Raw genomic sequence first — 26360 nt, forward strand, 5'->3', positions numbered from 1 at the left:
CTTGGGTTGGGATCCGGAAACCTGGTTCCATTGAAATGAAAAATATAATGAATTAGACAAACCCCCTCTGGACGGGCCCTAATATGCATTGAAAGTGAGGGTACGAGGCGACACTGAATTTCTGTGATATAGCCACTGAGATTCTGCAAGGAAAGGGGGCAGGACTCGCTTAGCAATCAGGTGGAAAACATAGCTGGGGGTATTGAGTTCATGTCTCCGGCACCAAACACTTCTCCATCACTATTCTAAGTCAGAGAACCGATCTTTTGCAATTATGCTTCGCGTTTGAAATCACAAATCTATAAGTTCTCGAATAACGATAGAAAGAGGGCATTACCAGCACGCACTCGCACAAGCGCCGCGACAACAAAATAGGAGGGCATCGCTCGCGTCGTCGCGCAGAAGGTATACGATGGAGAAAAATATGGATGCGGCGCCAGCTACCGAATCTTGTTGTTTGATAGACAAAGAGAAGCAAGAGCATGAACTGGTGATCTCTGAGACTCGTGCGGATCGACTTGTAGCTTTGCAAGGCATGGCCAGCTTGAAGCCGACTTCGACACTCAAGGGAGAAGGCACAAATGTATTAGGGGTCAAAGAAGTAGGAGGAGATACTACGATAGGGAACGATGGTGCCAAGTCCGTCGAAACGGACCAAGGTGATATAGCGAAGAAACTTGTCAATAGTCAACGACCTATCATGTCAGCTTTGCAACATGTTCCAGCATCGGAGGATATTAGGGGAAAGGGATCCAATACAAAGGGAGGAGAGGACAAGAGTGAATGCCTGGGGGAAGCTGGTATCAAGGCTGAGAAGTCGGATGAAAGTGAGGTAACAAATGAAGCTACGAGTAGCCAGCAACCCATCGCCCCAAGCTTGGGAACTGTCTCGGTTTCAGAGAAGCTAAAACGAAAGGCTCTTGATTCAAAGGAACCACAGAGCAACGATACAGACTCACAGCAAGATTGGGTTAAAAGGACGAAGTTGGATGAGGTTGATATCAAGAATGATGCCGCCAATAACCAGCAACCTATTATGACTAGCCCGGGGACTACTTCACTATCCAAGGGATTGAACGCAAAGCCATTGAGTACTGAAGATGCAGTTTCAAAAAAAGCGGACATGCTCAACCTAACAGACAGTATCCAAAACCTCGTTATTGAAGAAGACAAAAGCACCATTGTGGGAGTTGGCGTTGGTCTCGGAAGATTCAAACGGGGGGCCATAAAGAACAAGTACGGACAGTTCAACTCCTCCCGCCTCAGCAGTATCCGCAAAGCCCGTATTCCATCTTGGACCGCCCCTGCAGCAACGCCGGAAGCTAAGATTGATGAGAGTATCTTGCAGATTCTGAGCTTTATGAAGAGCGCTTCAGAGCAGCAGGATGATAGTCCTGGGGCTGATCAGGATGGGCAGTTCAAGGCCTTCTTAGGCGCGAATAAGGAGATTGTTAGGTGGTGGCGGGTTCTTGAAGGTGGCAAGTTTAGGGGCCGTCCTAAAACTACGATGGCTGAGAATGTTGATTGCATTCACGCTATTCTAGTGGCTTGGAGCGATGATACTGATACGTGTGGCTCTTGGGTCAGCCAGGCTATGGAGCTGACAGAGTTATGTCTTGCTTTTGCCCGGGGGTGGGAGGCTTTGACCGGTAAGAAGCTCGGGGTGCCTGAATGGTTTGACATGAATAATGATACAAACAAAACTCCTGAAGGAGGCACTGTTGCGGAAATTGATGAGAATATGGAATATATCCATCCTAAGTCAATCGACATGAACAAGGACAATGGCTTGGCTAAGACCGGTTGTCATGTTCAAGTTGGCTCGACAATATGTAAGTCGGGTGCTATTGTTCACCTTTCACTTGCTATTGTAAAACCAGAACAATAGGAAGCTAACTTTATATCTTCCCGCAGCAACCCCACAAGAAACCACATCACCCCAAAAACGCCAACTCAGTCAAACGACATCTACCCAACAGAAAACATCTTCCGAACCCATTGACAGCTCTACAACCCACTTCAGGGCCTACGCACCATCCGCAACAAGAGAAGAAATCTCACATCTCCACCGACGCCTCTCCAAGATTGAAGATCTCCTCATCAACCAACACACCACAGAACAAACCATCATCCGAGTCCTCGAGATGCAGCAACTCATGATTCAAGACATCACCGACGCCATCTTTGGCGATATCACCAAGCCGAACCCCCTCGACTCAGAGGAGCGAAACATGGCCAAACGCACCGGCCTCTTGATGATGAACAAGTCTCTCGCCGATAACAAAGTAACGAAGATCTCAGCTTTGGAGGAAGAGAACAACAAACTGAAAATTGAGATCGAGAAACTGAAGGCTGCGCGCCAGGCGGAGGACTCCAATGCTGAGCAGGAGGTTCAGAAGTTGAAGCAGGTCGTAGGCGTTCTTTGCGCTCATCTGCCTATGGAGTCGGAGTCCAAGGATGAGAAGACTTGGACTGACGAGGCCTGGGATGGCGCGATGGAGATGTATTGGCCACAGGGAGATCCTACTCAGACGGGTGGTAGTGGCTTAGGCGCGGAAGACATGCCCATGATCTATCAGGCTGGAAGAGGACAGGCAGGCGGTTCTGGGATTGGTAGCTGTGCTATTATGTGAAGGAGGTTGGTACAGGATGCTGGGTTAGCTGGACATCGAGATGAGTGCAACAATCGTTTGGCTTGGGGGCAGTTGGGTGAATGGAATGAGAGACATGAAATGAGCAGAATGGCAGCTTTGCTCTTCCTACCTACTTATTTGCTTGATCTTTAAAGTTTAGTAGGCATTCAGTTAGTGCAACAGCATCATTGCAATGGAAAAATTAATCTCCACAATAATTTTACTTGTCAATAATTTTTTTTCTCATACATTCCCCCACCGATTCGCCTTTTCCAATTGTAATACACGTACACTGCCTACCTAGGTATGTAAGGACGCATCTCATATCCGAGCCTTGAGATGTGGTTTAGGAAGCACACAACCAAATATATTGAGAGTAGCCCTTCTTCTTAACATTGCATAAGGCCATTAGAGGGCATACCGTCTACAGGCCAAGGGGGCATGATATAGTTCTAGGTATGCGAAGTCATTTTATGCGACCTAAATGATGGTGAATACTCGTAGACCAATTTCCCAAAGGCCGCTGACCATCATGCAAATTTCATGCCCATTTCCTTATCTTATAGTTGCGAAATAGCTCGGGTCCCAGCTGTGAAGGTGCTGCGAATGGGTATTTGGGGAATGTCTCAGTTTTGGTAACTAGCCTATTCCATATCGGTGGAGCCCAACCCCTTTCTATGATGAGCTCCCTTGGTGGTGCTGATAATAAGGTCAGGTATATGTTGGCCCAAGGGAAATTTAGCTACACATTATGATGCTGGCATGGAATTATCTCCAAAATTTTGCTAATCACATTAATATAAATGTGACGAATCAATAACGGGGACCTATCGATAATTAATAGGACAGCATGCGAAATATGACACCTAAATTTGAGGTGCTCGATCTAACGTGGTGCTAGTAAAGGATTTGTGGTCCTATATACCGAACTAACGCTCGATTATACTAGAGATAATGCAAAACTGAGGCCGCACAATGCTGTACTGCATGCACATCCTATATACCGCAAAGTAAAAACGTGAAATAACCAAAGTCAACCCTCATCCAAATGCAAATGCAAAACTCCAGCGTGCTAACAGATCATTTTCCGCCTCCCATATTTACAACCCTACCCCCCCCTTTTTTTTTACTGTTTATATTATCATTCCACTCTCAGTTCCAGAAACACCTCCACCCTTTTCGGCTCGAGCCCCTTTGCTCCTCCCCTTCAAAGTCCCCCACTTCATCCTCGCAAGTTTCAGCAACGCATAAGCTAAAACCCTATAAATGACTGTACAAACCCCTAGCGCCAAAATATTCATCCCCGGATCCGTATCCAACTTATATAACTGCAAGGCTTGCATCCCATCCCCTATGATGCATCCCCCACCAGACACACGCTGATGATCATCGCACGTAAATGTGATATCGCGAAGAGAGTAGGGAGCGAGGTTACGCATTGCGTAGCGTAGGGGGGACAGGTAGTTCATTGCGGACAGGAAGGCAGGAAGCCCGATCGAGAGAACGCCCGCCATGATTTGCGCGACAGAGAGGAAAACCGATGTGGCGTTTACGGCGAAGCCAGTGTGAGCGAAGAGGGTATTGAACTGTATGGGGCTGTTTAGTTGGGCGTTAAACAATGGGAGTAGGAAGGTTGACGAGGTGGATGTGACTAATTGAGAAAAAGGGAGGAGGCTGACCATGATACCTAAACTTTCGCCACAGGATACGATGCAGAAGCAATTAAAGAAGCACGCAAAAAACATCTGCGGCGTCCGCGGAAGACCAGCAGCTAAATCCGCTAGTATCGCGAAGAGAAAAGAGGTCACGATTTCAAACGGGACTTCGAGCGTTAAATACTGTGCGAAAAATGCCTCGACGCCATATGTACCATCGTCGTTTTCTCGGTAAAACACCTCCTTTTCATTCGGATATATAGCCACGTTCTGGAGCATACCCACAAAGTAGAATGCGCAGAACTCCTGAATAAATCCAAACCGCGTTTGCACCGAGAAATAGTCGAATTTTAAGGGGGCGAAGAAGAGCACTAGAATGATGGCTAGACCCGTGACTTGCATGGTGCGTGCAGCCAGCAGTGGAGGCTGTCTGCGGAAATTGACGAAAGCGCGATGGACGAGAATAGGATATGCGGAAATAAATGACGACGGTTTCCGGACCATGGCACCAAGCTCGGCAGGAGTGGATATAGTTGTTGGGTTGAGGTTGGTATTGAAGCCCCCGGTTGACCAGCTGGAAATTAGACTTTCGACTCTTTGCCGAGTCGCTTCCTCCCGAGACGAGCGTTGAAGGTCGACTGTGACAAGATCAAGAGCAAAATCAGCAGGGTTGGTGGTCGTAGGACAGGGGAACCCAAGGCTACCAAAGTGAGGAAGCATGTTGGCAGAATTTCCAGCATAGACTAAGGAGCCACCTCGTGACAGAAGGAGCACGTTTCCGAATTGGTTGAATAAGTCTGAACGAGCCTGGTGAATTGTGAGTATCACAGTGCGGCCTTCATTGGCAAGTCCCTGGAGGACTTCTATGATTGAAGTTGCCGTGAAAGCATCTAACCCGGATGTTGGCTCATCCAAAAGAAGCACTCGCGGATCGGTCAGGATCTGGACTGCAATGGAGACTCGGCGTTTCTCTCCCCCTGAAATCCCCTTGATCTGATCTGATCCGATTAAATTATCAGCACAGTCCTTGAGACCAAGTTTCAAAAGCACTTCTTCAGCACGGTGGTTCTTCTGCGCCTTTGTCATGAACGAAGGGAGTCTGAGTCCAGCTGAAAATCGAAGTGTCTCACGAACAGTGAGAGATGGGAGCAGCGCGTCATCATCCTGGCAGACATAGGAACACACGGAGCGTATGACAGATTCTAATGGCACGGCGCCGTTGAATGTCATATCGCCAGACTGGCGATAACGCGTGGCAATGCCGCTATGGAGACGTAGAGCCATCGAATTGAGCAAAGATGTCTTTCCACTCCCTGATGGGCCCATAATAACATTCAACACTCCAGCTCGAAATTGAGCTGTGACCGGCTGTAAAATCGTTTTCGTCGGGAGCTTTCGGCCGAATACCGTCCGCTTCTCAAGACGAAGTGCGAATTGGGAAAGCCCAATATCCACTGTCCTAGCCTCTGCTGTGGGCCTCACGGCCATCTTCTCTTTCCCAGCAGATAAATCCGTATCGCTATTGCGGGCTTTGGCAATAGTGATCTCGACTCTCTTGTATCTAAGGACCACCCCAGCAATCAAATAAAAGGCGGCAACAAATCCAACAAGAATAACGATCGGTTTCATTATCCAATCGTGAGGAAATGCCAATGAGTCCATAATGAACGCGCCAGTATACTGCACACAGCCAGGGTCAGACTCGCCACCAGGGAGCGGACAGTCATAAAACTGCCCAACAAACTCATTCGCGGCTAGTGCCCCGAAGGCATAATATACGTACGCGACCCACTTGAGCCACCTAACATAAACAGGCATCGAATTTATCTGAACAAAGAAGCCACATGCCATGGTTTGGATCGTATACATCATATTCCCAATCAAGGATGCGGTACCAAAATTGCGGGAGAAGGATACACAAGTCATCGCAAAGGTCACGGCGATGAATTGACAAAGAAGCACCACAGCAAAAAAGGTTAAGAACGATCCCGCGTCAGCTCTGAATCCTGCCATCCAGTAAAATATGACGGAGTAGAGCAGAGGAACAGGCAAGTCCTCAGCGAAGAATCTTGCAATGCGCCTACTCAGCAAGAAGGGAACAACGCTCACAACACGCTCGTTATGTTCACGGTCAAAGAGTTGGATATCAACTGTAAGTCGGTACGTCTCAAACATTAGGATCAGATAACCTTGGAGGGCAGCGGCGTTATATAGGGCCCCTTCGCGACTGCGAATACCAGATTGATCTTTGCCTAATGAGAGGAAAACCCACCCGGTGATGATCCCCATTGCGACCGCCTCCCCAAGAGAACCTGTCATACCCAGTGGATCTCGCCAAGTAGTCAGAAGAGTTCGGGAGGTCAGAACCCTTGTCTGGCGGATGAACGGCGAGTGGAAGCTTGACTTCGAGCATTTTACCGGACTTGATGGAGTCTGGTCGGTAGTTGCTACTCGCTTTTCATCCGAAGAGTTGAATATTTTGACACTTTCAGCAGCCCATCCCATCTGCAGCCGTTCGACCCTTGTTGATGAGGCAGCCTCAAGCTCAGGCGACCGGTTATCAACGGCTGCGATGTCGATCAGGAAATCTGCGGGATTGACAAACGGTGGTAACTCCAGACCAATCTTGTTGAACCAAGGAATGCAGTTGACTGTACGCCCTGAGAAGACAGGAGCTCCTCTGGTAAGAATTACCAATCCATCGAACATACTCCAGATTTCAGATCTGGGCTGGTGGATAGTGGTAATAATGGTCCTTCCTCGGCTTGCCAGACTTTTCAGCGTTCTTATAAGTTGAAATGCGCTGGTCGCATCCAGTCCAGTTGTCGGTTCGTCCAAGAACAAAACACTTGGGTTACTTAAAAGCTGGACTCCGATACTTGTCCGCCTCTTTTCACCTCCGGAGCAGCCCTTATGGTGGTGATTGCCAATTCTGGTGTCCGCACATTCCTTCAACCCGAGCTCCAGTATAACTTCTTCGACGACTTTGCGGCGGTCCTCGTCAGTTGTAGGAGGAGGGAGTCGCAAATCGGCAGAATATCGCAGCGTCTCCCGGACCGTGAGGGTTGGCAACAAAACATCCTGCTGCATCACATATGCACTGCGTATATTCTTCACGCCTTCCATGCCATTAAATGTAGCGGAGCCCTGGAAAGAAAGCCGGCCGCTGGTCACACGCTCCGCCAATGTGTTCAACAGCGTTGTTTTCCCTGAGCCACTCCCTCCGATGATTGCTGTCAATGTACCGCTTTCCATTGAAGCAGACACTCCACGAAGGATTGACTTCTTCTCCGATACATGGCTTCCGTCCTGGTTTGGCTTTCGCCGGCCAAATGGGAGGTTCGCAAGAGGAGATGCGAAAGACGTGACATCCAATTCGACAGCTAGGTTCCGAATTTGTACATCCACGGGATCGACTCCCGAAAGAGAAATGTGATTGCTCTGCGTAGCGGAGAGGGAGTGTGCGTTCAGGCTATCGCGGGGTAACGGATGCCCATCATTGTCGCGATCTTTCGAGATTGAGATCGTAGCTTGGGAGGCTCTCGACGGTGTTGCGCTTCCCGACCCCCCTTCTGGGTCTCGTAACTCCCGTCGCCCTGTGTCGATAGCATTCTCCATGGCGATTAACCTTATCGCGCAGCCTCGGGTGGCGTTGCAACTTGGGCTGCTGCGGAACCGCAGAACAGCACCGCACCGCTCGAGGCAGCAAATGGAGGCAGACGAGGGGAGATATCAACAATTCCTGCTTCCTGCGTCCTGCGTTCTTCTCCTGGCTCCTCGTCTCTGCTCCGCCATGTGCCCCTTCACCAGCTTCGCTTTATGGGCGTGGTGGAAATTGTCCGATCTCGCTGGAGGACGGATGACGGAGCGGTAAGCAGATCGTGAGAAGAGGCAGGACTATCGAATTGACAAGAGGCCGTGGCATGGCATGACATGGCACGGCATAGCATGAAACCAGATGCTGAGGATTTCAAAGAGAATTTTGCGACGGACGGTTGAATTGGAAGCTTGGGTGCACTGCACTTGGAACCAAGCAACTGAACCAAGGCTAACCAACAAAACTTACTGTACAGCACATCCTCGTATATGGGATATGGCATATCACCAGACCGTTGGTGGAGGGCCCCCTTGGCCTCTGGACGTAGCCTCCCCGGAAGTACGTACGAAGTCGTACTGGACTGCGTGGATGCATATGAGCTCGAACCGAGCTGCTTGATCGGGAACGACCCATCGCTGTGGGATCAGGAGTTTGGTCAAAGACGATGCAACCGAACCATCGAAACGGTACTGGTACGTACCACTCGAGGCCCTCGAAGCGACCTTCTGTACCCGAGCTTTGGGCACAGCTATGATTAGCATGCGCAAGCGAACATTTCGACATCTGCTCGGCACAACGAAATATCGGGACAACGAAACCACCAAACCGCTCAAATCCCACTATCGCTATGATCCACACATGTCCTCAGGAATGGCGGTACTGACCTAGAGGCTCTCTAAATTTTGGAGGCCCGGTTTGTATAGTCGTTGCCTTTCTTAGCCCGCTCCAGGACGCAATCGAATTCGTAGAAAATGGGGACAGTGTCCGCATCAAGTGCTGCACAATTATATTTGTACCTGGCGTGTGCTTTGCTTTCTATTTAGTAACTGGGCCCTTTGCATTATGGCCGCTGGAGGAGTTCAAGGATCGACCATGTCCCCCTGAGAAGGCTCTTTGCATCAAGACCGCCCGTAGGGCTCACAGATCGTCCATGTAACTCCACGACGGCTCTTTACATCGATGCCACTGAAAGGGCTTCCTGCTCTGCGTTGTTCCAAAGGTTCCAATGTCTCATTCTGACTCCTGTCTCTGAGCCTGGCCCGCATTTCCTTTCGCTGTGCCCAAAATTCAGCATCAAGTGGCTGAAGTCTGATACAATCTGCGATGCCACATTCCTTTGTTCTGGGTAGCATTAACTATCCTTATAAACACGACTAGAAGCTTGAAAATCTTTATTCGGCAAGAAGAGACCTTCACAGGTTGTGTTCAACCCGAAATCGATTCGCGTTTCGTCACAGTACAAAACAGCATATTTGCACACCACCCAAACACCACGTACCAAACAATGCCAACCTGCCCACACCCTGGATGTGGCCGCGACAATATGTCGGTGCCGAATGATTCTGATATCTTGATTTGGAACAACTTGGCAGAAACCGCCACCACCTCCTCACAAAATGCATCCCCCAGTGATGCCCACAACGGCCCTTCTTCTCCAGGAGCCACCAGTTCTGTGGATACCAGCCACACGATGGATTTGAGGTGGAACAGCAGAGGAGAGCGGCTTTGTACTGAATGCAGCAGGCTATTACCGATGTTCTTCGTTTGTCCACCCCTTTATTCTCTATCCTCGTTGCCCTAGATAAATACTAATACTGTGTATGATAGCCATGGTAATACTTCGAAAACGAATTCACTCTGCTGGAAGTGCGTAATCAGCCGATGAGTATTACGGGTTGCGTGCGGAGGGGACAACGGGATTGGAGGGTTATGTCAATGAGTTTTACGGTTGCATACAGAGGGGACGACGGGATGGGAGGGCCATGTCAAGCATTAAATCATTGCAACAAATTGTTAACTTTGCAAACGAATGCATATTTTTCATATCTAAAATGTAATCAAAGCTAAGTGACATAAGAAATAAATGAACGCAATCTAAAGTAAACCCAAAACGCTAGAAACCAAACTCGGCTCCATCCATTTCCTCTCTTCCTCTTAATCACTCACCTCTTGTGTCGGTAAATTTTCGGAGCAGATAAAGTTTTTGGCCTGGGTGCCAGGATAGCATATAACAAATTCCTTTACGCTGTCAAACATAACCTCCAATTCCAAGGGAAAGCCTTCGCGGACACACGCATTTGACAGCATCCATTGCCAATCTGTGCCATTGCGGTTAGGCAGATCTGGATTTGAACTAAAATCATACACCCTAAAGTCCCGGACTCCCCGCGGCCGAGAGCTTACCTGCCACTTGAAATTATATCCTACATGCTCCCAATCAATAAGTCCTGTTACCTTTGGCATCTCTTTGGGGTCGGATGGTGTTGTTACGAAGAAATTGCCTGGAGAGAGATCAGGATGCTGTAAGACAAGCGGCTCTCCCGCGCCGGGAACGTCCAGTACGCCGTAAAGCCTCTTGAGATATGCCAAATAATCGTCCCGTGCGACTCTTGGTTCAACCCTGGGGATCCAGTGGGGCAGGCATTCTCGCTCCCGAAGAGAGAACATCCCATCTATCCCAGTTCCCTCAACGGTCTCAACGTAATCCGACGTTAATTCGGCAAGTGCTCTGCAATGCTCCGCAACCTGATCTGCGACGTGAAGCTTTTGTTCAGTTGTAAAACCCAGCCACGCATCCTTATATACTGTCCCAGGGACTGCTCTTGTTATTATAACTGTTTTGTTCCATACTCGGTCAACCCAGTCGTATAGTATCTCCTCTGTTGGCACCGAAGGAACGTGCTTGTTGACAAATCGGATTGTGCTAGCCTCTGTCGTAAGACCTTCGGACCAAAATTTGACTCTGCAAAACACTCCTGGGCTAAGATTCCATATCCCGTGGTGCGGGCAGGCAAAACCGCCGAATGCTCCTGCCTCGTGATTTCCTTCCGAAACTAGATCTAATTTCGGAGGGGTCCTTTTGAGCAAGCCATATGTTGCACCATTATCACTCCAACTGCATACCACGTCGGGGGGCATATCCTTTTCATCCTTGAATTTCTTGCAAAACATTAAGGAGCCGATGCTCCAGCATTCGTCGTCTATCAGACCAACAGTTTCGTCGAGTGGGGCATGTATGGCAGAGCATTTGGCCGGGCGAGGGTGGATTAGAGGATCAAATGAGAGCGGTTCGGGTTGAACGTATATTCTATATTTAGTCAGCAAAACAGTCCACGCAATATTACACCGGAATTCAAAGCTGCACTTACGCCCGCTGCATGATGATAAATCTCGATCTAGATCGGAAAGGGTATTTGGATTAAACGAAGAGTTTGTAATCGTTATTAGCGGCGATGTGAAACCTGGGTGTTTATATTCACTTTATCGGAGCCAAAGCATCTCTCTTTATAGTCGGGGCGCGGTGGAATGTGCCGTGAACAGAATGTCACCCATTAATAAAGGGAGCTGAATAGACCCTTGATGAAGGCTCTGATTGGCGTTTTTTTGGTGCTATTCCAGACTAACAGCGGGGAATAGTAACAACAACCATAAAGCGCGGGAGTCGAGCAAATCTTTGTTGCAGGAGGCTAATCGAAAACTCGAGCAATTAACGGTCATTTGTATCTAGCAGCCCGCAGTTCATTTACTGTATGAACTAAGTAAGTCACGAAGACTTGGATCTAAAGCCCTTTATCAAATCGTGTGCCACAACTGCCCCGATAAACTTTACAGCTACTGTACATGTACTAACAGAAGTCAATTTTCTTATTCAACTTTCACAATGCGATTGTCCTACATTCCACTATTGTGTAAACCAATAGCGTGTGCGTATAGACTTGATAATGAAACTAAAGGCCGACCCAATTAACTGATCATGAAACTAAACAGATATAGGCCTAAACATGCAATGCAAAACATATGAAAGAACGAGAGATGCTGCTCGAGGTGGCCCCGCCAAGGCACCCCTACTCGGGTGGCTCCCTTCTCACTCTTAGATCCCACGGCTAGGTGTTCATGAAAGCTGTTGCAACTTGCAACCACGAAAACAACTATCGAATCCTTATAGCATTCCACACTATGATTATGAACAATATAAACTCGAAAACTTGTCACAAGTATCATCTCCTCTGTTCTTCCCCCTGAACATTTAATTCGGACTCTTCTTCGGGGTACGAAGCCCGGATGTGTTTGATGGGTACTTTCGAGATACCCAACGAGCGCTTACCAATCGTTGGGTAGAGGGGCTCGAGCATGGCCGCTCTAGTTGCATGGTACTTACCACGTACGAGATGCCCAAGCGAATAAAATTATTGCGGAGGCATCGATAGAAATAGCACGAGAGAGTAAATAGGATAACTCTGACGGAATACACTTGCAAAATTAGGAACTGTGTCTACTGTACTTCGTAGGCTTCTCCATTGAAGTTAGCTGAATTCCCATCTTCCGTTGACGTGTTAATTACGAATGGCAACTCCGACCTAGGCGGATACTGTATTGTTGAGCTGCAGATATAGTACTAGGCAGAGTGTAACAACGTAAACAGGAATTTATCCACCTTTCGATAGCTGTGGGTAGCCCTGTCTCTGCACAACCAGCAAGGTGCAGAGGGTACACTTGGAAATAAAGTGTTAATTGCTGGCATTTCAGTATTCAAACATGCAGCTGCAGATCGTTAGCCTCATCCAAGAGGTAAGGGGCCAAGGATATGGCTTTGCAACCACGGCAATTGTGGCAGTTGCTATAGATGAGGTATTTTTGGGTGTTGATCTTGTTGACTCAACTCGCTCTTTATATTGGAGCACTTTCAAGTCTGGAATTTCGAAGCGTCCAACGTTGTGTCACCCACAGACTCATATGTCGGTTACTTCTTTTGTCCCTTCATGGAGCGGCGGACAGGGAGAGGCGTTGTCTCAGGCACACAGCGTATACTCCCCATGTACCTGCTCGCTGAAAAAAACCAACACACACATCATACCCCTAGTGATTGCATGTGTGTGGTTCTGGATATCATAACATCCTCGATGCCACGCCTTCTCGATAGCCGATGTGCGAATCCTCCAAGAGGTATGGCCAGCATTTACATCCCTCAGCTTCGCTCGGCATTGACCTACCTTCACCTAAGCCATCGCCAACCGGTTACTGACCGGTATGTACCTATTTTCGATTTCGGAGGCCGACCCCCACCTGGACCAACAACAGCAGATGCTCGTTCGTACTGAGTACGAGTACCTAGGCGCTGCACATACTTAGTACGAAGTACTAACCATATAATAGGCTGAATGCCGTACATGCGTGCATGTCGGACTGCGTGGGGGGAGCAGGGCTGCAGGGAAGGGGGTGACGCTGCCAACCCCACCGCGGATTCGTTGAGCCAGAGAGCAACAATTAATGGCCGGTTTCCGCTCTTGCATGAGTTGTCGGCATGTCATCTATAACTTGCTCAGTCCTGTACTATACTTTGGCGAAGGGATCAGGCACGGCTTGTGTATTCGCAACAACGTACTGTACTTACAGGGCAGGGCCGGGCACGATGTCATGATCCATGTGTTTTGCCAGTGGCCAAAAGACCAAGGCCACCCAGTCGTCCCCAGTGGCCGTCGTCCAGGCGGGAAAATTACCCCAAACGGACCTATATCTGGACTGTATGCGTATGTTGGACAGGATGTCTCCGTGCCCCAAAAGTGGTTTGAAGGGTTGGTTGAAGGGTCGAAGGGCCACGTTATGTCACACTCGGTGGACATAAATTAATAAGTGCCGTAAACTGCCCCCCACGCAGAATCTGCTTCAGAATCAGAAAATGAGCATGGATGTGAAGAGAGTGCATGTACGGACTGACGAAGTACATCCGGAGCAGGACTCGGTACGAGTACGGAAACGTGGCAGACGACATGCAAAACCTCCCAGCCTGCAGTCCTCCAAGCGAGTTCCCTTCCATGTCGTCAAGTAATAATAAACATCCTGCGCTTTTGCATTTGCATCTGCGTCTGTGCTGCCATGTCATGAGTCTGCCAATCGGGGCAGCGCCGGTAGCGGGCACGAAGGATGCATACCTTACCTTAGGTACTAAGCTTCGCAGAAGGAGAAGAAGCCGTCTCATATGCCTACCCATCGTACCCAGTGCCCACACTGCTCAACTTCTGCGTAGACGCTGCCTACGTAATTTCTAAGCGGTGGTTGGGTTGTAGCTTCTTATTAGTTGAACACTTAAAGTTCATGTAGGCTTTTTTTGCGTGGTTGAATAACAATTTAACTTCCTCACTTTGAAACTTACTCGTAATAAGGCAGGCTTACAAATTTTTGGAATTTATAGCACAATTATAAGTCCCTTCTATTTTCTTAGCCTGCCTGTTTAGTCTGGATTTAGACTCCGTACTTGAAAGTCTCAAAACGGGAGATGATGCGAAGTGTTCGGCAGTTGTTGTGGGCGAAGAGACATATTTGCTCGGAGCGTATCATCGGGTCGCAGCTAGGAAGCTTCAACACCATCCTTCCGCTGTAAAGCCCTTCACCTAGTCTTGGCTGCATTTGCACTTGCACTTGCACTTGCAAGGCAAATAATGTCTGCCTGTCTGTCGTATACGCAACTCATACGTTTTCCTTGAAGCCGAGGTCAGAGATTTCCGGACAAGCTCCTCAATGGGAACGATACTACTTCATGTAGGCAAGCTTGAAGCACAAGTAACCCTTATCAGGTACTCAACATCAAGCATCGTAAGATTTGATCTGAACAGGATGGTCCCTGTGCCTCAAACTAAAATGTTAATCTCCCGCTCCCACGCGTTCTTCATCCATCGAAGTCCATGCGCCAGCTGGCCTGCAAAGCCACATCAGGGTTGCGCCACACGGCACCCTGATCTATGTCGAGGGGTGTCGGCTTTCGAGTTGTAAGCTTACGGCTTATAGTTATTTAATAACTTGTGTACCTAGGTAAGTTAAGCCCCTTGAATACTGTATGTGGCTGGAGACAGGGTCTAAAGTTACAGATAAAAAGCGGATGGACGAACGAACTACCATTGACCGCTCATGCCAAGGGTTAAAGTCGAAGCATGTAATAAGAAATCGTACGAAGTATACCAGCGGTAATACCGAACGACCTAGCGTATAACGGCCAACAATATCTCATCCGGAGGGAGTGATCAAGCTGGATCCAGAGGAGGGATTGTGGGATTGCAAGCGACCAATCGTAATTGATAACGCCGTTTACCACTTTCTAGCTCTGTGACGTCGCAATGTTCAGGGATATCATCCGTATACGACAGTAAAACACAGCGCCCATAGCATGTATACAGGGTTTCGGATGCAAGGCTAGGAAGGTAGAAGCCGTTAGGAATCCCTTGCCCTATTTTTCATATTTCCCACGAGAGCAAATAACTGGCCCGGTATTGAAAACCAACTGCCGTTGAGCGCTCTATAAGCCGACATAAAACTTTTAGATGCCTGCAAGTCGAGGTAGTCTATATCCGTCCTATTCAAAAACAGGAAACGGAGTTAGATTCCTACATACTACAGTAGGTACTTTGTACATTTCCCATGTTTAAGCTTAACCTCCACCCTACATCATGCCCCTCATCCCCGTAAGCCACCTCACCACGCCATTGTAACAAAACAAACCGCCCACTTGTTTCTTATCACACAAGCTTCCAATGGCACGCCAATTGTGCTTCGGAGTACGAGCGCCCGTGCACTTCCGTCCTGTCCGGTCATTCTTCGGACTAGTTCCGCTTGAAGGGTGGCATGATAAGGTATTACAGAGGAATGGGGCATGAGGTACCAGTAGTGACAACATGCGTGAAACACCGGGAGAGGATCCCGATGACTTGGTTGTGTAGCGGGAGCGGGGACTTGTGTGCAATGTGGCCAACTACTCGTACTTAAACCAGCAGTACGAAGTACCAAACGGCGTTTTTATCGTGACACTTGTGGGTACTGTACTGGAGGTACAAAGGTAGACGGTCGAACATCCTAGCTGGTAGGTATCACAAACACTATATCAGTACCCTTGCACGATCGTGTTGCATCGCAGAGGAGTTCGCATCGTAAGAGCATATCACTGCAAGTGCCGTCTCACCCGCTATCATGGTGGGATATCGCCCCTCAATGTGTAACGGAACGTGGCGGTGTAATGTATACCGAGGATAGTAAGTTTATAGTGGTAAAGCCATGTTGTGTAATGTGACATCTCATTCATCTTTATACGGCTTATTCAATGTCTGGATGATGTGCCAATCAATGAACGATAACAAATCTCATATGGTTCCTTTGAATTTATCATTGGCGTGCCATATGGATGTATATACACGGACACGGATATGTATATGGATGTCGGTATTTTGCATACGCCTCCAATCCCGTGTAAACCGCCCCCATCCTCCTGTCTCATTTCTCCTCATACTCCAATCAACTCCGTATGCCCCCAAAATATATATACCCAGCCAGACTAAACAACCAGGCGTATATACAGACATACATACCCCATCCTGCCAGCCGTAAACACCCCCATCCTATCCATATTACCCTTGGATATACTCCGGCGTTGAGCAATAAATGCAAGAAACCCTCCGCGAGCCTCAACAAAAATAAAGCGCTAAGGAAGCTTAGGGTTTTGGCTGGTGCAACTCTACAAATCAAAGCGCGTACAGTAAATAATGTGGCGACGAGGACGGATATGATTGCGGGCACCATGTACATCCACCTATATTAAACCCTGAAGGAAGAATCTTGCTGGTTAAAGAAGTCATCCTGGGGAGGCCATGTAGACATGTCGCATCGAGCTTGAAGTCGAAGACCCTGATCCGGCTGGAACGAAGGGCAGGTACGTACATGTAACACAAGGATAATTCGAAACGGCCCGCTCCGGCGCATCATAAAATGCGCAATGGTATCATTGGTACATGAAGACAATAGAGGCCGAAAGATCTGGCCAAAATGGCAAGGAAGATACCCAAGTTGGTTGAGAGCGAAAAAGCACCGGAACAGCCCCAGAAGAAGCAGTGGAACAAATTATCGGAAGCGGTGCCATGCAATGCACGAAGCGGGGATTGTAGCGCCAAGCGTGCTAGATCCTTCGTCGAGTATCGGCGAGGGTACTGGAGGTCGTAAAAGGGAATTGCACGTGATAAGCCGTGAATCGAGCCTTCAAGTTCTGAGTGTAGAGGGAGTTTGAGAGGTTCATGTAGCTAGGAAATCCATCCCCATGCTGTGAGCAATGCTCTGCCAATCCCAACTCCGCTCGTCTTTAGCATCCATAAGTCTCCATACTTCTTCGAGGACCTCGAGCGCCGTATCTGAATTCTTGTACTCTGTGTACGCCTTCACAACCCCTATCGCCTTGCGTACAGGGTCCCTTTGCTCTTTCTCGAAAGCAGCGCAGCCAATCACAAATGCCGGAGCCAGGACCAGTGTTTGACTGGGGTCTCGAGGATTGAAGGCGGCAAGGAGCGTTAAACCATCATCGACGGCCTGTGTGATACGAGGGTCTGGTCTCCAATGTGTGGTTTTTGGAGGATAGATGGTCCGCCATAGATATACCCACATCATCTGTTTGTATAGGAGACCAGCTAGGTCACGGGAATCTCCTTCCGGCCATGCCGGCGTCCAATCTCTTATACCAGCATCAATCTCAGCAGCACGGTATAGAGAGGTATAGTCGACCACAGGGTCAATGCCCTGTTCCATATTTTCTCGGATTTGGTTGCGGATGTTGGTTATTTTCGACATGTATAGAAAAAGGCCATCGTTGACACCCAAGAGACGAACGGCGGCTGGTTGTAGAACCGTACTAGGCAAATTCCAGTCATCCGGTGCTAAGGCGCGAGCACCGACTTGAGGAAGAGCAATCAGTTCATCTGCACAAATGTGATACTGGAAGAATTCGTGAATAAATTTTAGAAAGTCGACATCTTCCGGTGGACTCTCGTGAATGAGTCTCCGGTAGTGCTGGAGGTGGAACCGATGCTGCCCATTAGGTTTCGAGTCGGAAAGAGTTTGCAGGACAAGACATAGGATCTGGCCGTACGTTGCGGCAGTCACCACATGCGAGTCGGCCGACGACTCTTGCCGCACCAGCTCCTTCACTGCTTCGTCGTGATGGAATTGTGATCGCTCTTCAAGCATTTCCACGTCTATGCCAGGGTGCTGCTGTAGAAATTGTAAGCCGTATGGTGACCGATAGTCAATATGTTTTCCAGATAGTGCAAGAATCGAATGCATAAGGCCAGTGTGTTGTAACGCTATCGGTAGAAGCATGTTTTTGAAGGCATTCTGCTCCCCTTCAACGGTGAATATTAGGCTGAGCCGAGTAATATAGTGCTGGAAAAACATTCTGTCGCCTTCCGTCTCGACCCCATTGATCATTGGCGGCAAGTGGATTTTTGGCAGAGAATACGCTCCGGCCCTGCGTAATCGGGCTGTCGACGCCATCAGCTCATCCGTTATTGTCTGGCATGCCAATATCACCATACCTTCTTCAGCTTTTTCCTTGCCACTCTTCCATATTGTCTTCGCTGGATAACCCTCACACTTGACCGAGTTCTTCTCGCAGTTCATACCTACGGTAGGATTAGCGTACGTGAAAGTAAGGCATCATCTGTACTCACATCCAGGTTTTGCCTCGTCACATTTCTTCTTTCGTTTCCTGCAGGTAATACAACCCGTTTTTGACCTCCCCTTGGCGATTTTAGAAGCCGATTCGGGATTTAGTTTGGGATGTTTCCGTGGCCGGCCGCGAGGTCTCTTTGTCTGCGCTGGCGTTGACCCAGCTGTAGGCGGCTCGGGCCCTATTGTCTCATTCGTATCCGTGATGTCTGCCATATCTACATCCTCGACTGGCTCAAGTTTCGGGACCACAACCGCATCCTCGTCTTCATTCCAATTGATATCGCCTTCCTCTTCTTCCTCCTCCACAAATCCGCCTGGCGAGCTCCATGGATCGGTGCATGATGATGTTGCAGAGGTGATCATAGTCAGCGTAGACGACGTCGACACATCCGAACCATCTATACTCGCTCTCGGGTTCACGACCGAGATCTCGAACGTCTCGTACACCTTCGTCCCACCGGAACCACGGCGTTTCTCGATGCGCAAAGGCCGTTGGACGGGTCGGCGCATTCTGGTAGGTGCACTTGATGTGGTGATAGGGACTGGTAACGGGGTTGTTCGTTGAACCTCCTCGATAATGTCGGAACCAGGCGTTGTGGTTGGCGACCACGAAGTTTCGGGCTCACCTACTGAGCCTCGCGGGTCCATTGCGAGCGGTCCTTCGCATTAATAACCGTCCATGTGCCGCAACCCAACCACGGCTTCCAACCACAACCAAACGGGAGGCAGAAAGACGAAAGGGAGTGGATAGGAGTTGAGAGGCAGAGGAGGCCAGGAAAGAAGGGCTTCACGATGATAATACTGTGTGTCCATTCAACGGTAGCGACGGTCGACTTCCTCCCTTGACTTTGGTGGTGGTGACAGGGTGAATAGCGTCCGAGTGCTGCGTTTTGGACTGTGCACGCAAACCATGCAGACACGGAATCATAGCCCCTTGGGGGATAATGCAATAAGTAGACTGCGAGGCCGCCGACCAGGAAGGCACCATTGATTGCTCCGAGATACTGCAGCGAGGGCAGAAGTGCCCTTTCAGGGGAGGGGAGGCTGCAATATAGGTCCAGATATGCAAAGTGCTCCTTCGAGCACCGCTAACAACCTTTTGTCCCTGGGCCGTGGCTGGAGCACTTGATTCGGGAGATCCCTACTTCGTCGTGCTCGAGTAGCGGTGCTTGGTGAATCAATGGCAATGCGGAGACCCTGGCGGCGGAGCTTGGGGACTTGGTCGACCAGGATGCTTGCTTCATTTCACATCCATAAACTTCGAAACATATAGCTTTGGGCTGGGTTCTGGTGTTATGGTTCGGGATCGTGCCATCGTGGTTCAAGGTGGTCATGGTGCCCGTCGCGGGGGCGGTCCGCTCTTCTCCACTCCTCAATTTTGAGGGAGACTAACTAATAATCTAATAGATCACCGGTGACGACTTGTCGTCTCATTCCTCGAGTAGCGTCTTTTACGGAGTGAACGAGAGGAAACTCCCAGTACCTGTTCGCACACTAGTATTCTGTAGGGAAGAGAAGTAGATACGAGTACAGATACCCGCTCATGATCGCCCTACTGCTGACATTGTTCGACATTTTGTGGCTTTGCTGAGTGAGAGTCCCAGACACGCCGGGTTTCCATGGATCGTGATTTGGGCTACTGAAATGCGGCGTCCGCTACAGAACCTTGATGAGGTTAGGTGCCTTTACGAAGTCAACACGAGAGAAAGCACCGGCGGGTCGTCTACTCCGTACAGCGCCGTGGCTAGAAGTCCTGGTGGCCCAAGTTCTGTCTTGGGCGTTGGTACGCACAGTCTTTGGGAGACCAAACAATCCCATTCCCCATACGAAGGAATTGAGAAGTGATCGGGTTGATTGTTCCTCGCCCAGCTTTTGCAGCTTTTCACCAACTTCGAAGTACGTAGTAGCACTACGTAATTCGGGCATTCTCCGTCAGTCGGCGGGCGGTAGAAGCCGGAAAGGGAGCACAGAGACGAGGACAGTAGCAAAGCTGCTAAGGGGTCCATGCCCCATAGCTTTCAGAGGTCGGGAATGCTGGCGATCATCCGAATTACGGGATCCAAGCCTAGAGGTCGCGGGTGCACTGATAATTTTAGACTGAGTCTCCAGCGATGCGGTTTCCAATAATTTTACCAGTACTATCCCAGGCGACATGGAGCTAAACGCATTTCCAACGGTGCTGGTGGCACAGTCGCACAGTGGTTGGGGAGTCGGGGAGCTGGGAGCTGGCATCTGGCAGCTGGCAGGTTGGGCCACCGCAACCTTGTCTTGCGGTGGCATTGGAAACGCCGCGTTTGGTGCCCCAGGGTTTGATTAATAAAACAAAATGAAACTTATTCAAGTACAAAGAAGCCAAGATTCTCGCGGGATTGTACTTCGTACTTCGTACTTCGTAACTGGTATTGTTGAGAGCAGTTCAAACATTATTTGCGGGGAAAAGGGGCTCCGGTCGCTGAGCTTCTCCAGATTCTGGCAATCCTGGACGCCACATTCCCCCCGAGCAGGTCCTCGCTGGGCGAGTCGAGGTCTCACCGTCTCAGTGCTACATAGGCACTACTTCGTACTCCGTCCGCTACAAGTAGCATGCTATCTTTCTTTCCCTCGCCCTGGCCAGGACACTTCATGCGTTTGGCAACTCCATGTGAGACTGGCAGAGTAATAATGCAGGGTAATACTACTCTAGGACTAAGCAGTAAGTCGTGAGCTCTGAGTATGCCGCGCAAGACCCTCGCAAGCCGACAAGCCCAGCGCGGGGGAACTTGGAAGCAAGTCGCCAAGAGGGGCCCAAGGGGCGTGCATTGGATTATGGCTGCTGTATTTATTATTTGTTGGATGGTTGTTGGCTTGTTTGATCTGAACCCCTGCTTATCCAGTTGCGCACTGTGCAAACAATATCCAAGGATGTCTTGGGCCACGTACCGTACGCGCGAAATTTCCCGTTGACGTTTTATTTCCAGGCGTCCCAACTGAAGGACGAAGTACTCTGTACTCCGTGCTTGTATCTTTGTATCTTGTATCTTGTATCGCAAGCCTACCCCCAAGAAGCAATGTCTGCGGGTCTGCGAGAGCCCCCGAGAGCGGGGAGAGGGGATCTAGAGTTCTACTCCGTGAACCCATATCGAGTACTTCGCAGCTCCCTCAATATGAACGGGTGAATTGGGACTCCCATGATGTCGAGTAACTGGCCGACGATTCTGCAACCTCGGCGAGTGGAATATAAATGGGCATATATGGTCAGCAAGTCATAATGTGACGCTTCGCTCCTGGCTAGAGCAATCCAGTTCTCCGGGATCAACAATGGCTCCTCGTTGGTGCTGACGGAGTACGTTCGCGTGGGAGGGCACCCTGGCCGTAGGAGCGTCGAGCTGTGAAGTACCTGCCGCCTGTACTGTACGAGTACCATGGGTTGCTACTTAGCGGTTGTGTGCATGACGGTCGTCCTCGTTATAACAGTGCTCTCAGTGGCAATACTCCGTCCTTACTAGCACAAGATAGGAGGGGAGGTGCGCCAAAATGCAGCGATGCTACGATAGATCTCACTGCTCCGGTCACCAGCGCTCTGCCACCAGCCAATACTCCGTCAATCGAGCCTCCAGAAGAAGCTTCAGCTGGTTGGAAATTGCAATACCAAGACCATCGATCGGCAGCTTGTCTCGCCCGTGTGTTCCACCCAGACTTGGCGCAGGGAAACACTCTTACTTGCTGGATAGGACAAACTTGCCGCTGTCACTGCGCCCCACCCTCTCATCGTGGGCCGTGGCGTGGTACTGAGTGACTCTGGAGTCTAGCGAGAGGAGGAAGGTCAATAATAATATATAACTAGTCGAAGTCCATGTGCGAGTCAATCTATTTGGTAGATAACCTAGGCCACCTCCAGCCTAGAACTCTCCAAGGCACCGTCGGAATTAGTCAGGACTCAGGATATATTCGTCCATTACTGTATATGCCCGTGGTAGTGTGGCACACCCCACGACAAACCGATCCGACGCAAGCTTTAGCCCACACGAGTACAGCCGAGCCATAGTGTTTCCCGTATTACGTATTCTCCAATAGGGCAAGTCAAATGCACGCCTGTTCGGCAGACCTGACCGAGAGACATGTGTTACTGGGGACTGGGTGCTGGGTACTGGCTGTTGGAATCAGATCCTTTGGCCCCCGCCGAGATAGGAATATCGTAGGCGTAGGAAAGCGTTCGGCTTGTGAAGGAGCCACTCGTATTTCTCAGGAAGTACATAATCACACACAAGACCCTCTGCTGAAGTTGTAAAGAGCGGCTGCCTTGTACGGTTAAGCCTACGTGTCAGCCACGGGCCATCCGACGTCCGGGCCGTTGCTGATGAATTGGAAAGCAGTACTTCGTACTTCGTGCAAGGGTCATGTCGAGTATGGAAAGTTGGAAACACATGTGGTGGCAATAAATACAATTTGGAATTCTTCGTACATGCACTTCAAAAGGTGCCAGCCGCGCGTTAGTTCGGGGAATCCGGCTCCTTGCCACGATATCTCCAAGTTGCGTTGTTCTAGTGAAGATTTGCATCCAGAGTGGCCAGACCAACAGCCGCTGCCCACTCAGCTCCTAGATTCGATCCTCTTCCCCAAGCCGCCAGCAAAAGGCGCTTTTTAGCTCGAACTGGCCCCCTCTTCTGTGTTGCACAACAAGGACAGCCGATTCGGTACGTATGGAGCAGGGTACGAGTACTATGCCTTCAAAAGCCTGATACGCCACTGCAGCCTCATGCACACCTGCCGCTTAATTCAAGCCAGACCTTAACTCGATCAGTTAATAAGCTGATGGCGTTCTATGTATGTCTCGCCCATTAGATCCTAGCCTTCCCCTCTATTCATGGAGAGGATTCGTGACTACTACCTATCAACCGCCACTTTTCCCAGAAGATGAAGACGAGGCCGCCAGCAGGAGCCAGATCGCCGGGTCGATCCTTGATACCGACTGAGGCAGCCGGTGCGTACTTTGACGACAATCCTGTTCCTCATGAAACCAGCTGAAATATTCCCCGGAGCCTGGGGCGTGGTTCCCCTCGTAACTAATAATCTCTTGACGCCCTTTCTTAGAAATTTTGCCTTGGTAATATGGTGAGGGGAAAAGACGAATAGGAATAACTAATACTTGATGAAATATGATTGACGAATTCGGCTTATGTTTAGGTATTGGGCGCTGCTTGGTTGACGAACCTGTCTTGATTTTAGTCATGTCTCAGGCTCGGGCTTACTGTAGTGCGAGGCGAGGCCCGTGTTGAAATTGCAGTAGAATACGGTTGGATCATGCTCATAGGTTCATATTCCCATGTCTATAAATCACATTCGCCGAAGCATTCCATACGCCACGCCATTAAATGCTCCTCCACGAATATCGTATTATGGTACGTCTTTCCCAAGGCTGCAACCAACCCAAAGCCACGCGCCGTCAGACCTCAACAGGCTCGGGTTATTGCTGACCACCGTTGCTTTCTCTCGTCATTTGACGTGTTTATGCTCCAGCCGGTATATTACACCCCGGGCAGACGTTTCATATGACCCGAATATCGACCCGGACGGGCGGTCGGTATAGAGTCGGATCTCTGTATGACCACACCATATCGAAATCATACCGTCTCCATCACAGGTCCGCATATAAATTTGATCATGTGACTCGTTCCTTTTCAGATTGACTTCGAAGAGCATCTATCTCTCTCTGCAGGGCGCTGAGATCAGCCAATATATCATGGCCACCGGGTAGACCTTCAACCCCCTTTGCCTGCGGCGGGGATGACACTTCGGGATCATGCTGATTACTGTCGATACTCTGCCGTGATTGCTCGCCGCTCAGCCTTCGAGATTCTCCCGGCGACGGTGCATCCAGGCTACTACGGCCATGGCGTGATCGTGGAGGGGGTGGCGGCGCAACGGATGCTCGTTTGTTATTTGTCGTCATGTCCAGACTAAGGACAGATACCGGTCTGCCAGAAGACGACTGTCGAGATGTCCCGCGTGCTGGAGGAGGAGCAGGTAATGAGACGGTAGATGGTGATGATAATGGAGAGTGATGTGAGGAGTTCTGAGTTACTGCTGGCCGCCGAGATGGAGGTGGTGGTGGAGCTTTGGCACTATTAGAGCGCGGCCTACCAGTTTCCGACACTGCATCTATCTCGTTGTCTCGTTCCTCGACCTTTGGAGAAAGTCTGACCGAGTTACTCCGGGCCAGATTGGAGTCTGGTATCCGATGGCTATGCCGTCGGCTAATGGGAGGAGCTGGTGGTATCTTCCGTTTTATGGGTGGAAATGGCGATGTAGATTCTGGTATTTTCCCAGCGGCTTCCCTATCGAAAATTGATTCGCGGTCCGACTCATGGCTAGCTCGGTTCGGCGCTAGAGGAAGAGGTTTATTGAGGTCGGACTGCGAGGGGTTGGAGTGCAGAGAGCTGTTATTTGTGTCCTTCCTTGTCGTAGAGGTCGGAGGAAGAGGAGAATTCAGAGTATTTGCTGGAGCGTCATCTCGCAGTTCGACCGTAATCAACTTCCCGTGTCTCGAGCTTGGTGGATGGGGTTTCTTCCTGCCCGAAGTCACAGACTGGGAGTCTGAAACCAGACCCCTGCGATAATCATCCGGTTCAGATATCTCATGCGATGTTCGAGGTGACTCGGGTTGGGGTTCCTGTATTGCTTCAAATATCGACTGCCTCGAGATTGACGATGTATCCGTGCTGCTGTATCCATCACCCAAGGAATGATGAGCTGCAGGTGCCAGGGCGGGAGGAGATGGCGCGGAAGTCCCTAGTCCCGCATTCCCAGTCATCAAGAGCCTCTTGAATGCCTCCACATCGAGAGATGCTCTTCCCGGGCTCGCGACGCTTGGTACGGGTACGGCCGACCCTTCTCGCTCGGGACGTTCCATCGACTCCAGCGTCTTTTGAAAGGGATTTGGTGGAGCTTTTGTGGGCCAAGTGATAGCTTCATCGTCCGAGACATCTGGGGATATGGTGTCGAAAGGGTCCGCTTCATCTCCTGGTATAGAAATCGGCGGTCTGTGGGCTATTGGAAAAGTATCCTCACCTATCGTTGAGGCAGAGTCTCGTAATGAAGGCGACGATGGAGGCGGGGATTGGACTCGCACTTTCTTAGTGGCTTTCTTCGGTGGCCCGATTACCTCAGGAATGGAGTTGGGGGTACCCAATGAAGGATCCGTTTGTAGGTGTTGATAGGCGGCGTGCGCCGAGTCGGAAGTCGAGGTAGAGGTAGAGGTAGAGGTAAAGATGGTGGAGGTCGGGATGGAGGTGCTCACCGGGCCTGGGCCTGGGAAACTCGAGGTTGATATCGACGGGCCTTTCCTCCTAAAAGGATTCGAGGAGACAGGCTCTGCAGACATGTTGCAGATCTAGTGGGGGACATACAGCGTCACGACCCAACGGTGCAGTTTCAGGGGGATATCGGACGCATTTGCAATGCTGGTATAGCCATCGCGGTGTTAAATGACGCTCGTCGTCGTCGCCTGCCGAAGATGCGGTGACGGTGATGTGGGTTGAATCCGTTATCAGATCGCAGCCTATTGGTCTGTGCGAGAGGCCATACGTTATCTGATATTATGTAAGCTCCTTCCAAGGCCCCACGGCGTCCTGGTGTACCGAGTACCTCCGAGGTACTTATATAAAAGTTAGCCTTGCTATGTTTTACTTGCATATACTTCGTACATGGACATACAGAATTATTGGATTTTTCGGTCCTGCCCAGGATATTCCAACCACCTTGCTCCATTCCCCAGCTGGAGACGATATGTTGTGTAATGGC

The 26360-nt window shown here is 49.8% G+C and overlaps 5 protein-coding genes across 5 annotated transcripts; 1 reads left to right on the top strand and 4 right to left on the bottom strand.

Moving 5' to 3' along the window:
* Positions 1-412: 412 nt before the first annotated feature.
* Positions 413-2633, top strand: BP5553_08251 (uncharacterized protein; the record flags this gene model as incomplete). The annotated part of the gene is made up of 2 exons (XM_032016874.1): positions 413-1832; positions 1915-2633. 2 exons carry the CDS (start codon positions 413-415, stop codon positions 2631-2633), a joined length of 2139 nt encoding a protein of 712 aa, XP_031867165.1.
* A 1133-nt stretch (positions 2634-3766) lies between these two features.
* BP5553_08252 (p-loop containing nucleoside triphosphate hydrolase) lies at positions 3767-7906 on the bottom strand (the record flags this gene model as incomplete). The annotated part of the gene is made up of 1 exon (XM_032016875.1): positions 3767-7906. The coding sequence occupies one exon, from the start codon at positions 7904-7906 to the stop codon at positions 3767-3769; it is 4140 nt and encodes a 1379-aa protein (XP_031867166.1).
* Positions 7907-10040: 2134 nt separating this feature from the next.
* BP5553_08253 (uncharacterized protein) lies at positions 10041-11265 on the bottom strand (the record flags this gene model as incomplete). Its single annotated transcript, XM_032016876.1, has 2 exons — positions 10041-11193; positions 11255-11265. 2 exons carry the CDS (start codon positions 11263-11265, stop codon positions 10041-10043), a joined length of 1164 nt encoding a protein of 387 aa, XP_031867167.1.
* Positions 11266-17153: 5888 nt separating this feature from the next.
* Positions 17154-19229, bottom strand: BP5553_08254 (Zn2 DNA-binding protein; the record flags this gene model as incomplete). The annotated part of the gene is made up of 3 exons (XM_032016877.1): positions 17154-18391; positions 18446-18532; positions 18581-19229. The coding sequence occupies 3 exons, from the start codon at positions 19227-19229 to the stop codon at positions 17154-17156; spliced, it is 1974 nt and encodes a 657-aa protein (XP_031867168.1).
* A 4990-nt stretch (positions 19230-24219) lies between these two features.
* BP5553_08255 (uncharacterized protein) lies at positions 24220-25941 on the bottom strand (the record flags this gene model as incomplete). The annotated part of the gene is made up of 1 exon (XM_032016878.1): positions 24220-25941. The coding sequence occupies one exon, from the start codon at positions 25939-25941 to the stop codon at positions 24220-24222; it is 1722 nt and encodes a 573-aa protein (XP_031867169.1).
* Between the last annotated feature and the right edge of the window lie 419 nt (positions 25942-26360).

Source organism: Venustampulla echinocandica, assembly GCF_003357145.1.
Source record: "Venustampulla echinocandica strain BP 5553 chromosome Unknown scaffold_7, whole genome shotgun sequence".
NCBI lineage: Eukaryota > Fungi > Ascomycota > Leotiomycetes > Helotiales > Pleuroascaceae > Venustampulla > Venustampulla echinocandica.